This window comes from Haliotis cracherodii, unplaced genomic scaffold (genome assembly GCF_022045235.1).
Source record: "Haliotis cracherodii isolate W230 unplaced genomic scaffold, xgHalCrac1.p SCAF_7, whole genome shotgun sequence".
In the NCBI taxonomy this organism is placed as follows: Eukaryota; Metazoa; Mollusca; class Gastropoda; order Lepetellida; family Haliotidae; genus Haliotis; species Haliotis cracherodii.
The window spans coordinates 20415177-20432009 of NW_027266330.1; the positions used below are offsets into that span (position 1 = coordinate 20415177).

At 42.7% G+C, this 16833-nt stretch overlaps 2 protein-coding genes across 3 annotated transcripts in view; both read right to left on the bottom strand.

Annotated features, from left to right (window-relative positions):
- Positions 1-685, bottom strand: part of LOC139448188 (uridylate-specific endoribonuclease-like) — a 33938-nt gene extending 33253 nt beyond the window's left edge. For both annotated transcript variants that reach the window (XM_071229710.1, XM_071229709.1), the window contains exon 1: positions 558-685. In XM_071229710.1, the coding sequence (XP_071085811.1) occupies positions 558-621 (64 nt within the window). In that variant the 5' untranslated portion in view covers positions 622-685. The remainder of the gene's footprint in view (positions 1-557) is intronic.
- Positions 686-3636: 2951 nt separating this feature from the next.
- LOC139448191 (uridylate-specific endoribonuclease-like) lies at positions 3637-15157 on the bottom strand. Its single transcript, XM_071229713.1, has 6 exons — positions 15094-15157; positions 10927-11058; positions 10518-10728; positions 6023-6222; positions 4551-4777; positions 3637-3867 (listed from the first exon to the last, which is right to left on the bottom strand). The coding sequence occupies exons 1-6, from the start codon at positions 15155-15157 to the stop codon at positions 3637-3639; spliced, it is 1065 nt and encodes a 354-aa protein (XP_071085814.1).
- Between the last annotated feature and the right edge of the window lie 1676 nt (positions 15158-16833).

The following is a 16833-nucleotide window of genomic DNA, read 5'->3' on the forward strand; positions in this document are numbered from 1 at the left end:
CATGCTTGCCGTAAAAGGCGACTATGCTTGTCGTAAGAGGCGAGTAACGGGATCGAGTGGTCAGGCTCGCTGACTTGGTTGATACATGTCATCGTATCCCAATTGTGTGGATCGATGCTCATGATGTCAATCACTGAATTGTCTGGTCCAGACCCGATTAGACTCATTAGTTACAGATGGCCTTCATTTTGCTGGAATATTGCTGACTGCGGCGTGAAACAACAAACAAACAAACACTGCAGTGTCATAACCATATCGTCCCCTGGATGCCATATCATTACTCCATCATATCATCACATCCTACCAGCTTCCCAATAAATCCCGTATCTTCACTATTTCATCCTACCAGCCTCCAAACAGTGATCTATCGGAACTACCCCATCCTATCGAGTACCCTATCACAGCTGCATCATTACCATTTCATCCTCCCGGGTACCCATTCACAACTGAAAGTAATGGTGATTTCCAACACGTCAGCCATTACACTCAACTAACACTCAAGCGACAACAGACAGTGCTAAGAAAGTGAACGTTATTAAAGTTCATGCGTTACTTACGTAGGAATCCCTCGACGACCTTCAGTACCAGAACACTAACCAGCAAGTCTGTACTGCCCTTCATGTGTGCAGTCTCTCAACATTATGATCTTACAGATGTTTCGTAACTGCAGGAGTGAATATCTGCCGATTTCTTATCTCCCTACAATAGTCGTTATCTTGGTCAGGACAAAATGACATGTTGTGTCACTCAGACCTGAATATACATTATAATACTCAGGCATGGTGACATCCTAGAAACATGTCAAACTTTGACATACATTTAGACCACTCGTTATACATGCTTGCCGTAAAAGGCGACTATGCTTGTAAAAGGCGACTAACGGGATCGGGTGGTCAGGCTCGCTGACTTGGTTGATGCATGTCATCGTATCCCAATTGCGTGGATCGATGCTCATGATATTAATCACTGGATTGTCTGGTCCAGACTCGATTATTTACAGACCGCCGTCATATAGCTGGAATATTGCTGAGTGCGGCGTTAAACAACAGACAAACAAACAAACAAAACATTTCTGGTGGGGGAATAAAAATGCCCATTGTTTTTCAAACCAACCAACCACTTGTTATAATCAACTGCAGTGAAAAGAGTTGTGTTACTTGTATATTGAAAAGCGATCGTAAACAGTGTCAAAATGAGAAATTGTGACGTAATTACTGTGTGGCCTCATTACACATCAGGCTGACAGTGATGTCGGTATGACTTCGACAATGGTGTGAGCTTTGATTTGTTTGTTTATTTGTTTGTTGTTTAACGCCGCACTCAGCAATATTCCAGCTATATGACGGCGGTCTGTAAATAATCGAGTCTGGACCAGACAATCCAGTGATTGACTTCACGAGCATCGATCCACGCAATTGGGATACGATGACATGCATCAACCAAGTCAGCGAGCCTGACCACCCGATCCCTTTAGTCGACTCTTACGACAAGCATAGTCAGCTTTTACGGCAAGCATGGGTTGCTGAAGACCTATTCTACTCTGGATCTGTGAGTGCTTTGAAATACGTATGACAGGTATGTGCCATATTGATAGTTATTGATTCCTTCATCCTGAAAAATATATATGAACTGAACTGCAAAAGAAACTTTGCACATTTGAAAATAATATGATTTTAAATTAGTTGTACTTGTTAAAACCCATATAGGCATAACACATCGCCCAAACACATCGTTGTTGTATCTATACTTTTACTGGGAATGCGCACATGTTTTCGAGAAAATGCGAAAAATGTAAAATCACGTGATGTAATTGCTGGTAGAATCGCACGTACCACAGGGGTGTAAAAACTGCACAGTAGCAATGTCAAAAATCCATATTGTAAAAATAAAAGTTCATATTTGAAATGCCAAGACTAATATCAGAACAGCGTGAGTCGTTCCTTACAGTGGAGGTGGCGTTATGGTGTGGGGTGGAGGCCAGTCAACGCCCCTCGTCGTCATCAATGGAAACCTCAATGCGCTACGCTGTAGAGATGACATCCTCCGTCCAGTAGTGCTGCCCTACCTCCAGCAACAACCCCGATGTGTTCTGTACCAACACGACAACGCCGGGCCCCACACAGCTCGTATCGTAGTGGACTCCCTTGCCAACAACGTCAACGTCTTACCATGGCCTGCATGTTCTCCTGACTTATCACCCGTAGAACACCCCTGGGACGTCTTGGACAGGCGAGTCCGACCACACCCTCCCGCCAACACGCAATAGTTGACACCAGCTCTACACCAAATGAATGGAACCGCTTGCCACGTGACCTCATCAGACGTTTGACGTTTTCCGTCCGACGCTGAGTCTCTGCATGTACATGTATGGAGGCACGGGGTGGCCACATTCTGTATTCAAGTGGCAAACTTTGTTTCTGTGGTCACTTTCCGTGTTCGAATGAATTGTGGTAAAAATCTGGACAACTGAATTTTCAACTCCCACTGATTTTGTTTATCTGGTGTACAAAGTTAACCGCAAAATGTCAAGTTTGAGTTGTTCAATACTTTGTGGAAATGCTGGTGTATTAAATATACTTTAATTCAAACTTTTTGTTATTTTTAGTTTATCAATTACAGTCACTTCAATCTGGTGCAAAGTGTATTTTGCCGTTCAGTTTATATATTACATGGAGCTGTTGAGGTCATTGATTGATGTCTTGAAAAGCAAACATTTTTTATATGAGTACGGTACAGTAGTTTAGCTCCACTTTCCTGGGATAAGTACTCTGCACCCACTCAGTATCATTGCTTCGTGTTAAATGGCGTTTCAAGGCTAAAAATAGCTGTCCAATCAAATCACACCTGTAATATTAGAATCGGTCTTCAGCAACCCATGCTTGCTGTAAATGCGACAATGCTTTGAGAAGCATGCTTCGACAAGAGGCGATTATGGGATCGGGTGGTCAGGCTCGCTAACTTGGTTTATGCATGTCATCGTATCCCAATTGCGTGGATCGATGCTCATGATATCGATCACCGGATTGCCTGGACCAGCCTTGATAATTTAGAGACCGCCGTCATATAGCTGTAATATTGCTGAAAACGGTGTTAAACAGCAAACAAACAAACACTATTATTATGATTACGTGTTCAGTTACTCCAAACGTGTAAACAATGTCATTCTTCTCCAAATGACAGTTACGAAGATATATCATACATAACACACACTTGAATCTTTTATTGAGACAGAAATACGTACATGTATCCGTTGTGGACTAATCGACAGTTTGACACGTACAAGTACGAACACGTAAAAATGCACATAAAAATATCATACACTTTGTATAACCCTGAATTCCGGTCTTTCAACCAAATCCTAAATCATTATATTGTGGAACCTGGCTAAAGCGTAACTCGCACTTACTTCTTATTCCGGAGTTTCTCTAATCCATGCACATCTTATAATACCAAACCATGCTGTTAAAGAGGTCCCAGAATAATAATATAGAATATACCCGTCAAATATACACACTACTCACTCACTCAATAGTCGAGGTATGCTGGAATATAGCTGACTGCGGCGTCAAAACAAAATCTATTCACTCAATCACTCACACCATTAACGTTACATAAAGGCGAGGGGTCACATTGTGTTTAGAACACAGTATAGGCAGTGGCGAGCTGTACCCCGGACGTGTGGGCCTCGTCGTACTGCTGGATGTGGAAGCTGTGGCCGTTGAGGGTGAAAGGACAAGAAGAGCTTGGTCTGGTCAGTATACAGATTGTCCCCAGGGCCATGTCGAACGCTGGACTCGACCCGATGATGAAGGAGTCGATCTTCTTGAAGTGACCGTTCCAGGTGAACGTGAACTCAAGCATCTGTGGCTGAAGAAGAAATCAACAGAAGGTTTGTTTTGTTGTTGTCTGTTTGTTGTTGATTGTTCGTTTTTTATCGCCGTGCTCAGCAATATTCCACCAATAAGACAGCGGTCTGTAATCTGTCTGCTAATCCAGTGACAGACATCATGAGCATCGACATGTACATACGCAATTGAAATACAAAGAAGATCAGTGCATCATGTAACATGGAGATTCATAAGCATGTCAACCATTGCAAGCGTTGTCCTCGAGGAATATGATCTGCACCAGAGAGCTACACACCGAGACGACCCGTGAAGATCCGGGCAAGAATAGGTCTTCAGCAACCCAGGCTTGCCGTAAAAGGCGACTATGCTTGTCGTAAGAGGCGACTAACTGGATCTGGTGGTCAGGCTCGCTGACTTGGTTGATGCATGTCATCGTATTCCAATTGCCGAGATAGATGCTCATGATGACAATCACTGGATTTTCTGGTCCAGACCCGATTATTTACAGACCGCCGCCACATAGCTGGCATTTTGCTGAGTGCAGCGTTAAACAACAAACAAACAAACACAAAACCTACGAAAGATCAGTGTATCATGTAATATGGAGATTCACAAGCATGTATACCATTGCAAGCGTCGCCCGCGAATAATGTGATCGTGGACACCCTGCACCAGAGAGCAACACACCCAGACGCAACCTACCCCGACTTGCTTGAGGTACCCGAGATAGTTGGCGTGTCCAGCTTGTTCCTCCTTGTAAAAGCGCAACCAGTTATGAAATCCTTCCACTATGGACGACTTGTACTCGCCGACAAACACGTGTTCGAACCCGCTGCTGTCCTTTGACGACCCGCCAGATCGGGAGTAGGGTTGAAACCAGAGGGAGTAGATTTTGTCTCGCAATGCTGTCTTACTTCCGCTATATATATCTAAAATAGATAAGAATATATCTCAAATGTCAAAAATATATTTCAAATATATGTTGAATGCTGTAGACACTATTGCTTCTGTCGCTCGATGGTTCATTAAACTTTGAGACTTGGCCAGGCAGATGAGGGGTTTATAGCAAAGATGACACACATCCAGATCCTCCCCTGTCGCTTCTACCATATGCATGGTGCACACAGGACCTTTTAAAGCCAAGTATCCCACTTGAAGAGGTAACTTGTGATAGTGAGTGGGTTGGATTTAACGCCGCTTTTAACAGAATTCCAGTTACATCGCGGCGTGTCAGCTTAATGTGGGAGGAAAGCCCGAAGTGATGCAGGTCTCAGGCGTTTACCACTTCGGTGAAACCCACGAGCACGGGTATGGTGCTGACAAACCTAGAAACATAATCGGGGCGAACCGGGATTCGAACCCACAATCATAGGTCTCTGGCGTGACCAAGGGACGCAACTCCGCAGAGCGCCTTAGACGAGTGGGCCACCCGTGCCCCCTAACTTGTGATAAGTTGTGTTTCAACGAAATCATTATCGTGCGAATGGATTGTCTGGTCAAGACTCGATTGTTTAGAAGCCGCCGTTGTATGAGTGAGTGAGTTGGGGTTTACACCGCCTTCAGCAATATTCCAGCGATATCACCGCGGGGGACACCAGAAATGGGCTTCACACTTTGTACCCAAGTGAGGAATCGAACCCGGCGTGACGAGCGAATGCTTTAACCACTTGGCTACCCCACTGTCCCGACCGTCGAACGGCGTTAGGCAACCATAACTTACTTTTTTTCATGCAATTTGTGTGAGTTGCGGGTGCTACCGGTAGGGCAGGCCATGAGTACCCTTTTCGCGAACACCTGGTGTCATCACTGATTTTCAGTGATCCATTCATAAAAATTTCACCACTATTCTGCCTTTTACGTCCAATGGAATCTGTTTCAGTGGATAATCGAGACTGGTTATTTTCTGGTGTTGACGTTTTATATCTAACTTATATTTAACTGTTGGGACTATAAATTTAGTTCGAGACAACCGGGAAGTCGACACAAACTTGGATGTTGTGCAAAAAATGTGTTGTGACACCCACCCTTCTCACATTAAAAAACCCCAACAACCTTTGTATCTCTTGTATGGTAATATTATATGGTAAGTCCGGTATGTCAGGCACTCCTGTAAATGCAGACCAAGCGTTAAGCGTAACGTCATGTTGCGTAACGCCCGCTACATCAGTACGTACGCTGGTCGACGAGGTAGTTGTATGTTGTCTCCATGACAGGAGAAGCCATGACAATGTCAAGGAAGTTGTTGATTTCAGCTTTGTCGGCGGCGGTTACTGGGTCTGCGGACCCTCTCGTGGGGTTGTAGTTGTCCCAGAGCGCCATCAACGCCTGGTACATTGGCTTCCTTAATGGCGCAGCGTTCACATTACTGAACAAGCTGAAACAGACAAAGAACATTCATGAACGTGGTAAGAGGTGACGCCTATGTCGGCAACATTCCAACTGTATCACGAAGGCCTGTATGGAAATTCTGAAGTCGGGACCAGGTCATGATAGCATGAAAAACGAACCACGACATCAGATTATGACTACCAATTCAACATATATTTTATAATGTGAAGTTTACACGATATACACCTTTTTCAATGGACGAGCGGTCACATGACCGCGAAATTGACGTTCACAAATGTATGAACGACAAAACATTCATAAGTTTTTCACGAGACCATATTCTTGAAATGACCTACCACAGACGGACTACTTCCACATTCTTTGGGAAAGCCTTGAGAATTCCCTCGCACGAATACATACAGAAGCGCTGATTCTGATCATTTGGACCCTATAATCTCAGCATACATTGATAAATTGAGAGATTGACTGCATAATCGTTTACAAATATCCCCACAACGAATACAATACATATCGATGAATAATGAATACATAATGTTATCATAATGACCTTGGTTATGGAAACCATTATTTATTTCTATGTGACTATTTTGACAATATTAGTACACATAGTCTCAAGCTTTCAGCCTCTCTGCCTGGAGATAGCTTGAGAATTTGTATATTTATGTATTTATTTAAATTCCCCATTGAGAAGGACCTCAAATGAAGATTTAATTTGACGCCATTAGGAATTCTTACATACCTGGATATTTAGGAAAAGAACATTTATGTATGTTTTGTAATTCCTTATGGCAGTCCCACAGTGTTCTTAAGAAACCTCAATTTCAGTGGAATGATTGTAACAAAGGTGAACTAGTCGCCATCAAAAACAAATATGCTAGTCTCCTAACCTCAACATACTTAACTGATGTCCTAAAGAAATCTTAGAAAAAATGAAATTGCAAAAGATTTAAAAACACAAATTCAAACTAAATCATTGCAAAACACATCGTCCAAATACAACAACACTCTATGCAGGGACTTTTTTGTCTCCGAAAAAGTGAAAAACCCGTGCCAACAGTATATCAATGATACGCACGGCATGTTAGACACACACACAGATATAAAAAAAAAAAGCAACAGAAATGGCACGACTGACACCCGAAAAACGCGAGCGGGCCCTCGGTATGATACAGATTGCTAGAACCTTTGGTTGCTCCCTTGTTGCTGTAACTAACCTGATGCAGTGTTACAGACAGATTGGGCAGACACCAGACAGGCCACGAACAGGCAAACTCAGGGTCATTACGCCCAATGAAGATGGTACTTGGGTACTTGGCATCTCTGGAATCGATACCTGACAGTGACGTCATCAGCGAACGAACGGCGGCATGTTGCGTCCAGGAGGTCGTGCAGTATGGTGGAGCGGGTGTTAAGGTGTGGGGAGGAATTTGTGGGCAGGAAAGAACACCAGTGGTAATCGCAAATGGATATTTGAGATCACAGCGTTACATGGATAACATTCTTCGCCAGACTGTCCTACCATTCCTACAGCAGCTGCCACGTGGTATCCTTTATCAGCATGATAACGCCAGACCCCATACAGTTCGAATCGTACAGAACTTCCTTGCAGCCAACAACGTCAACGTGTTGCCGTGGCCTGCATGATCCCCAGGCATTTCCCCCATAGAATACCTCTGGGATGTCATGGATCGTCGTGTTCGACAGCCACCACGTGCACACTTCCAGCCAAGAACTGATCGAGGCCCTTCAAGATGAATGGCGACATACCCCACGGGATGTGTCATCAGACAACTGACCTTTTCTCTTGCATGTCTTGTAGCAAGTGGTGGTCATGCACTCTGTTTATGTGACGTGTCATTAAACTTGAGCGATTTATAGATGTGTGTGCCCTTTGTCCATTAAGTTGAAAGCTTGTTTTTCTTACCCCACCTCAATATGGGCAACTGTCATGCCAATATCGGATGCTGTATGACTATCATTTAAATTGTTGATTTCCTTTAGATTTGGGTCTTTCCAATACATTTCACTTCATGCATCTATCTTTTGTAGTTTTTAAACAAGAGTGATTTAAAACTATGGTACAGTTTCTTTTGGCCGTCAGTTTATGTACATAGTTTTAAGTGAAATTGGGGGCACGGGTTCCCTCGTACTCTCAGGCCCCACAATTTGCTGTGCAGAGTTGCGTCCCTTGGTAGCGCCAGAAACCTATGATTGTGGGTTTGAATCCCGGTTCGCCCCGATTATGTTTCTTTGCTTGTCAGCACCATACCTGTGCTCGAGGGTTTCACCGATGTGGTGGACCTGAGGATAATTCAAAGAACTGCAGATCCACTTTCGTGAAACACAGGAGCAATGGTGTGGTACTAACAAATCGAGCGTCATAATCGATCCTTGTTGCTGAGGAAACAAGTTGTGGCCTCCTCTAATTTTCCACTCCCACACCCGAGCTGTTCGAAATGTTGTGCAATGTTGACAGAACCCTGCTTCAACGAGCCAGAGCATCGCTAATCTGATCACGTTTCCCTGGGGATTCCGGGGTTGAACTGCTTCCCAGGAACCTATGCTAGTCGTACGAAGTGAAGGATCGGTGGACCGCTTCGGTGACCTGGTTGAGTGCGCGTCATCGTACCCTGACGTCAGAAGTTGCTGATTATCAGTCACTGGAATCTGGTTTATACTTGGTCATTAACAGACCACCGACATCTGGCTGCAACATCGCGGCATTAACAAAATAATATGACTTGGCAAGTTACGGTCCGAGACAAAATAAAATACACCAATTAGGAGGACAATTATGATTTGCTGTCCAGGGACTCGCGGAGACATGGGAACGGTGGGGAACGGCGTTTTGCTGTCACGTTGCCTAGCCAAAAGCAAGCTGTGCTCATCGTAGATGGACTGAGTGAGTGAGTGAGTATGGTTTTACGCCGCTTTTAGCAATATTCCAGCAATATCACGGCGGGGAACACCAGAAACGGGCTTCGCACATTGTACCCATGTCGGGAATCGAACCCGGGTCTTCGGCGTGACGAGCGAACGCTTTAACCACTAGGGTACCCGACCGCCCCGTAGATGGACTGAAGGAGTTGGTATTGATTTCCGTATTTTTAGGTTTCAGTACATTAATATATGGTACCAGCATTGCAATGAATGTTTCCAACTGACTACTTGTTTCAGCTATAAACACATAAATCGCCAAGAAGTACCATCAAAGCTCATTTAAACCAAACGACTTGAGGACATGTCAAAGTGTTCCGTCGTTGACGTTACATGATGTGTCGTTTGTTTAGCTTGCTGATCTAAAAGTTTAGAATTTGTTTGCGTATTTTTTTTTAACGCCGTACTTAGCAATATTCCAGCAATTTGACGTCGATGTGTAAATAATCGAGTCTGGGCCACACAATCAAGTGATTGACATCATGAGCATCGATCCATGCAGTTGGGATACGGTGACATGCATCAACCAAGGTAGCGAGCCTGATCACCCGATCCCGTTAGTCGCATGCATGGGTTGCTGGACCCATGAGAGAGACCTCTTATAAGCAGCGCACCGATCACGCCCTCGTACGTCAGTGGTAATACTTAAAGCTATTTGTTTCCTTTCTGATCAATAAATCGAAGATGTACTTAGAAAATCAATACAACGTCACGTCAACTATCGCGTTCAAAAGTGGGCCATGTCACCTGTTGAATTTCCCAATCGAATCCATATTTGGTTCATCCTTATATGGTCATCACATGATCTAATCTCGCGACAAATAAAGGTCAAACTTCAGAAAGTAGGTCAAGGGATCGGTACAACGGGATTGCTTTTTTATTTAGATACACACATTGAAATACAATCTTTAAGATTGGCATAATTTGTAGCATTGAGAACAGAGATGAGTGGAACGGACGATGATTTTTTTAATCTAGACATGGTCAATGGGGTAGCCAAGTTTTTAAAGCGTTCGCTCGTCTCGACGAAGGTCCGGGTTCGAATCTTCACATGAGTACATGCGAAGCCTATTTCTGGTCTCTCCGGCCGTGATGTTGCTGGAAAAATGCAAAATGCGGCGTATCCCTAATTCACTCAAACTAGGCGCCACGTCAGCTCTTCTTCGCCACAGAAAGTCCATGGCCTCGTCTGTAGCTTTATCCATGAAGGGACTGGGACCTTGGCCATGTCGATAACGGTTAACAATATTCTGACATTGGTTCTGAGTTAACATTTCACAAACCGGTTTGGATTGTTGCGTCACAATAACAAACACGAACTGTAGTACGTAATACCCGGGGTTGAAGGAAGTTAAAAAGATAAGTGAAGTCAAGTCAACTTACTTGTTCTTGGAGACGTCCGTTGTCTTTCCACTAGTAGCGTGACGGCCGATGTTAATGGTGATGTCGGCCATATCAACCTTATCAGGGTCAACCTGCCAGAGAGCATCTGCAATGTTGTGACTGCTCACTGGGGTGTGGGGTCCCTGTGTGTGGGGTGCCTGTGTGTGGGGTGGTGCTGTACTCGCCCCAGTCTGACTTGTGGGGTGGGTGCCTGTATATACAACGGAAGAGTGGGTGAGTATGGTTTTACGCCGCGTTTAACAGTATCGCAGCGACAACATGACAGTGACACAAGCAATAGGTTCCACACATCATTTTCCTCATAGAGAATCGAACCCAGCCTATCCTTCGGCCCTTAACTATGTGTCTATCACTCGAGCTTAACAACGTGTCTGTTCGCTGGCCTTACCTTTGTGTTTGCAGGCGTAGTCGAAGTCGTTGCAGCAGTCGCCGTATTTGTGACAGATGTAGTTGCACTGGCAGCCTTGAGCGTTATCCAGGTGTGTGTAGCATCGACCCAAACAGCTGTTGTCGTCAGATACTGGCACAGAAACATGAGCCATTGAATAATGTTGATTCTCTCGTCTACAGTAAAACAATAAAGTGTTTAATTCAATTTGGTGGCTACACATCCGGTATGTCATGTGAAAGAGCGTTTTTGTAAAAGCTGAGGAAAATAATCCCAGAACTCTCGTGAACCATCTATTTTATTTTGAAAAGTCCCCAATATTTTTTTTCAGGACATCTAGCAATATTCGTCGCCAAAAATATTCTTTTCCTGTATAATATCGATCTGAGTAGGTTAGAGCGGGTAACAAGTGGTCAATGATTTGTGCACAGCTTCCCTCATTCATGTGCACGACGTCACTCATTCATGTGCACGACGTCACCCATTCATGTGCACGACGTCACTCATTCATGTGCACGACGTCACCCATTCATGTGCACAACGTCATGTCGCCACGTCACTTCACCAGCCACGTTAGTTCCAGTAGTTCTTCATCAACCATCACCTTACCTATCTCAATACATGTGCAGTATTGGCCACTGAGGAAATGATGGACAAGATCTCTGTGAACCAGTCAATTTAAATGTTGAACAATTCATAAAACAAAATCAGGAAATTTGACATCTTTCGGCTTGTGCGTGGGGCAATCTGATTGCTTGGAAAACGTTAATTAAATTGTTTTTTATAAGGATTTTTTTCTCAATACCAAATTTTAGAAAACATGACATCCGGCTTTGCTTGACCTGCTTCACTTTACTCCGCATTCTGTTTTATAGGCAGGTTCGGCTTTTAGAGCAGCATATGACGTCACCTATACCGAGTGTCATCACTGATGTTTTGGAGGACAATCGAGAGTGATTATTGCCTGGCGTTGACGTTATATGCATGTATTTATGACAAAATAAATTTATGACAAATCAAAGAGTTGGAAACAAATTAAGACTAGTATGGAATATACCAGGTGATGTGAACGTAAGACACCGGGTGTTCTACAAGTACGGCAGAACCAAGGCTGCCATGTCTGGAAGTGAGACCACCAGAGACGCTATCTATGTCGGAATGTCCACCGAGTTCCATAAGGTCAGTCAAGTGGACCGCACCTCTGATTGTTGTACTGGATACTCCGTGGACAGATAAGGTCACCGCGGATAAATCTGTTTGAACCATTCTACACTTATCCGTAACACAAAATCACTTATGATCCTGAGGAGACATTAGTGACCAACTCGAATAGCGACTCGTGTCCCTCTCTTGCGACCGGGTTCCGTCTTAGCGCAAACGGGCATACCTAAAACAATTGTCAACTCGTTGCGAAATGGTTCACATTTATTTCCCCATATCTTATATAAATTTCAGATGCAATTTAAAGCACAACGGGACATGCGGAATTGTACAGTATGAATGAACACATTTAACTGTGTCTTGGGTATATTTCTAGATGCAAGACATATGTAAAATCAAAACTTTTTTCGGAGGGATTCTTTGACGAAGAACTTGAAATCATACGCGCATTCTAATTGGTTTGTCGTATTTTCGCATATAACATTCATCGATAGGGGGACGAGTCTTCTTGCAGGTTACGGAAATGGGCGAGTTGTGACGAATGCCTAAGGACAGTCAATGTCCCAGCCAATGGGCAGTCGTTCAAAATCATTTAAAACTTTATCTCGAGTGTCACGATTCAAATCAGTTTATCCGTTTCTATAGATTGCCACAAGGAAAAATATCAGGTAGATAAGTCGAAAAGATAAAAATATAAAACTTTCATATTTCAATTTTTTATTTTCATAAAGGGTTCTGTAGGTACCATAAAAAGTAGGCGCGGGAAGAATAGGGAACGAAACAAGCTTAGAGTTGACATCCCTTCCGTTTAAGACACGGATATATCGAAGTTCGTCATAATTCATTGTGTTTTGAAGTTTCTAAGATCAATTTTCTACAGGTTTTAATAACAGTATTTTAAGTTTTAAAATATTTATATTGATAGTGACAGTACATGAGTGTGTCTTTTTACATTTTACTTCGGGGGTCGGGGGAATAAAAATACCCATTGTTTTTCATTTTATTTTTTTGCATTTCAATTTCGGGGGATTCGTAAAACCAAGTGTTATGAAAGTTCTGACCCAAGAGCACATAGCCCACATATTAGTTTCACACAGGGTATGTCTGGACGTCGGCTGGACATGGACCGCACAGCATTGTCTAACGTTCATCTGTCATGTCCGTGCTCGTGGATTTGACCAAGTGCATCACTTCGGGCTATCCTCCCACACTTAACCGACACGTCGTCAGGTAACTGGAATATTGTTCAAGGCGGCGTTAAACCCAACTCCCTCAAGTCTTTGAACGGCCGGGTTTTCTTTCTAGCAACTTCAAAGTCTGTCTGTTTGCCAACTCAGTTAGCCCCGACGTGTACCTCGCAGTTGGCGAGTATTCTAATTCCACAGACACAATGTACCGGTTGCACACACGCCATTCATTGCAAAGTCTGTTCAAGAATGGATAAAGGGAAACAACAGTTGCATCACCCCCTTTAAGAAATGCGTATGTTGAGCGTATGGGGGTTACTAGACCGATGAAATAACTCATGCCTGGTTCGTACTGAATCATGAATGCCAGTATAAATCGTGCTAATGTCTGTTGCAGATTGTAATGATTGTTTTGATGAGTGAAGTTTTAGAGGACAGCAATTTTAAGTGTGATGGTAGCGAAACCATGAACCACATTATTTAATAAATCACTTTTAGACGTTTACACATTCATACAGTTAAAATTATGTAAGTAGATCGGAGATTCAAATCTCTCAACGTGTGTTGGAATATAAGAACAATTTTACATATTATGAACTGATTATTAACAATCCAACGTATCAGCAGATGGGGACTAACGCTTAAAGGGCCAGAAGCTAATTGCATCGGTTCATTTTCATAAAGTGTCCCTTTAATTAAGATTCATGAATCAATTGAAAGATGTGGGCTTCATGGAGTATGTTTAGTACACACTGGTAACCTAATTCCATAATGCTGCGGGGTTCAGAACTGCTTACTAAAGTAAAACAAGCTCCATTGTGGAGGATCAAGAAGAAGAAGAAGAAGGTTATTCATGAATGAAGGCCACATGGCCCAGTGTTCATTTACATGAATAATTATATGCTTTGCACATGCATATCTTTTCTTCTCCATTGTGGTGGATTAGACATTGAATGAAAGGTTCTGGCAAGGTTCGTTTTTTTGCAGGTTTTGTTTGTAGTATCAATAACGAATCTGAATGAAGATGCGAAATGAAAATATCTGAATAATCACAAATGTCTGTCATTTAATGTGTCTCTGCTTATCGTATCGCATATATTCTTCAGAAAATATATTTTTTTAAACGTTCAACTTGGAAACATGAATTTGTGCCAGGGGATCGTGTATGTCGCTGTCATTATAAGTTGATGGGAAAAGGTTACATATTTTGTCAAGAAAAAGCGGTTCAATCAGTCCAACGGTTTAACCTGATCTTATTGCCGGATATGTGGGTACTTTAAAATGTGTGTCGGAAGTATGTCAAATCAATATATCACCAAGTGAAACGAATCTTTATCAGTACATTCTATGCGTTTGCTCATTAATGATACACACAATTCCACGTGCACTATTCAACATATTAATGACAAACTCTCATCCGTTCTAACTCTCTTAACAGTTCGCCATCTAGAAGGTCGACAAATCATTTTGTTTTGTTTTGATTTCTACCATCATATAAATATATGCTTCATATTTCTCTGAAACTAATACGCAAATAGTTCATTTACACGTCATTTGATGTAATTCGATGTCTTTTGATGTAAGCTTTAAAACAAAAAGTTACAAAGCCCAAGTTCACGCAATACTTAATAAAGTCCTCATATAATTATACAAAAAATACAATTATCTGATTAATATCCAAGTTATTATTCAAAACAGCCCAACGCCCTTTTAGAATATAAATATTTGCATGAACAAAATGCTTAGCGCTTAATTGCAGCTACCAACAAGTAACCAGACAAAACAAGTCAAAGTTACACATGCAGAATGAGATACTCACAGATGAAGGCAGTAGCTATGTGGAGTCCCAGAAGGGAGGAGGCGATGGCGGTGAAGACGTTCATGCCGCGGGTTCCGTCAAAGACTGACCTCAACTCTACTCTGTCCGACTTCTTATCACGCCCCCATACACTCCCTCAGCGTTTTGTAGTACACTGTATGGCGTTTGATAAAAAGCAAACAAGGCAAGAAACACGACGCGTTCTTTGGTATTTCCAGTGACGAGTGGTTAGAAGCATGCATTTTTGTAAAAAGTCGTAGCCCTTGCATATTTCGGATAATAAATCAGATGGAAAATAGAAAGCCATGTCACAAACTTTGCGATTATTATTATGATGATGACGATGATGATTATAATTATTATTTACAGATTAAAATAAAAAATGCAGGAAAGAGGGTTTGGGTGATCCTGGCACAGTCAGGCGGGTTAGGCTCATCATCAACTCAGGGCCCTTGCCCCCTCCACACGCAGCCCAGACAGCGAATGTGACTTCTCCCAGGAAGCGCTGCCTAGTCAAACCCATCCAGAACTTTTCGGAGAAGGTGAAGACTCCCCAACACTGCAGCCTTCTGCATTACCCAGATTGTCAGAAGAGCTGTATTCCTGGTAGAAAACCCGAATACTCTTCCAAAGTCAGTCAACAGATTGGGAGGTACCAAACCTGAGGCACCGAGAACAATGCCATGTTTTTCCCAATCTTGTCAATCACATTAGTGTCAAAAGGGACAGAACATTCAATAATATAAATGATTTCATTGGATTTATCAAAAAGGAAAAGATCAGGTTGTTTTGACTGCATACGTCTGAGGCTGTAAATGGGCCTATTTCAAAGTATTTTGTATTGATCATGACGCCCTCTACATATTTCGGGTCGTACCATGGATGGCACTCTGTGTCAAAACCACAAGCATTGCGAAGACGGTAATAAAATGATCGAGCCATTCCATCATGTCGCTTACGATACTGTGTTTGTGCCAAAGCGGGGCATCCACTGACAATGTGTTGAACAGTCTCGTTAAATTCATTACATAATCTACATTTCATATTCACATGTTGATGCAAACTCACACATTGACGGTTTCGAGTGAGAAGTGACTGGTCCTGAGCAGCAACCAGAAAGCCTTCTGTTTCATTTTTCAGGCCAGCCGACCTCATCCAAGCGACTCTTAAGGGTTGCTGACCTTCTCAACACACTGCAATATACTCAATGCAGTGTTCGTTCAGATAGCCTCTCTTTGAAAAACTGAGTCTTAAGTGCGTTCTCACGGTGCGATTTGTAGTAACAACTTGTAGCATACGATTTGTAGTGACAATAAAGATCGTAACAACTTTGGTTTTTGTGTAGTATTTTAAGTCGCATACAACTCGTATCTCGTGAGATTTTCATGCATTTCTCGGCAACATGGATTCATCAAGTGATGAAGAGACGCTAGCGTTGATATCCGTCTATCTATCACATTCACTCAAAAAGAAGAAAAGAAAACCTAAATCAGTGTGGGTTCGCAACTGGATTCTCAGACGAAACACGACTGGTGCGTATAATTCGCTGCTTCGAGAGCTTGAACACGAAGATCCCAGATCACTGAAGAATTTCCTTCGTATGGACAAAACAAACTTTGACATTTTGTTGGAGAAAGTTTCGCCGTTTATCCAGAAGAAATGTACTCCCATGAGAAACAGTATTCCCGCAGGAGAGAAACTGGCACTCACCTTACGATATTTGGCTAGCGGTAAGTTAGG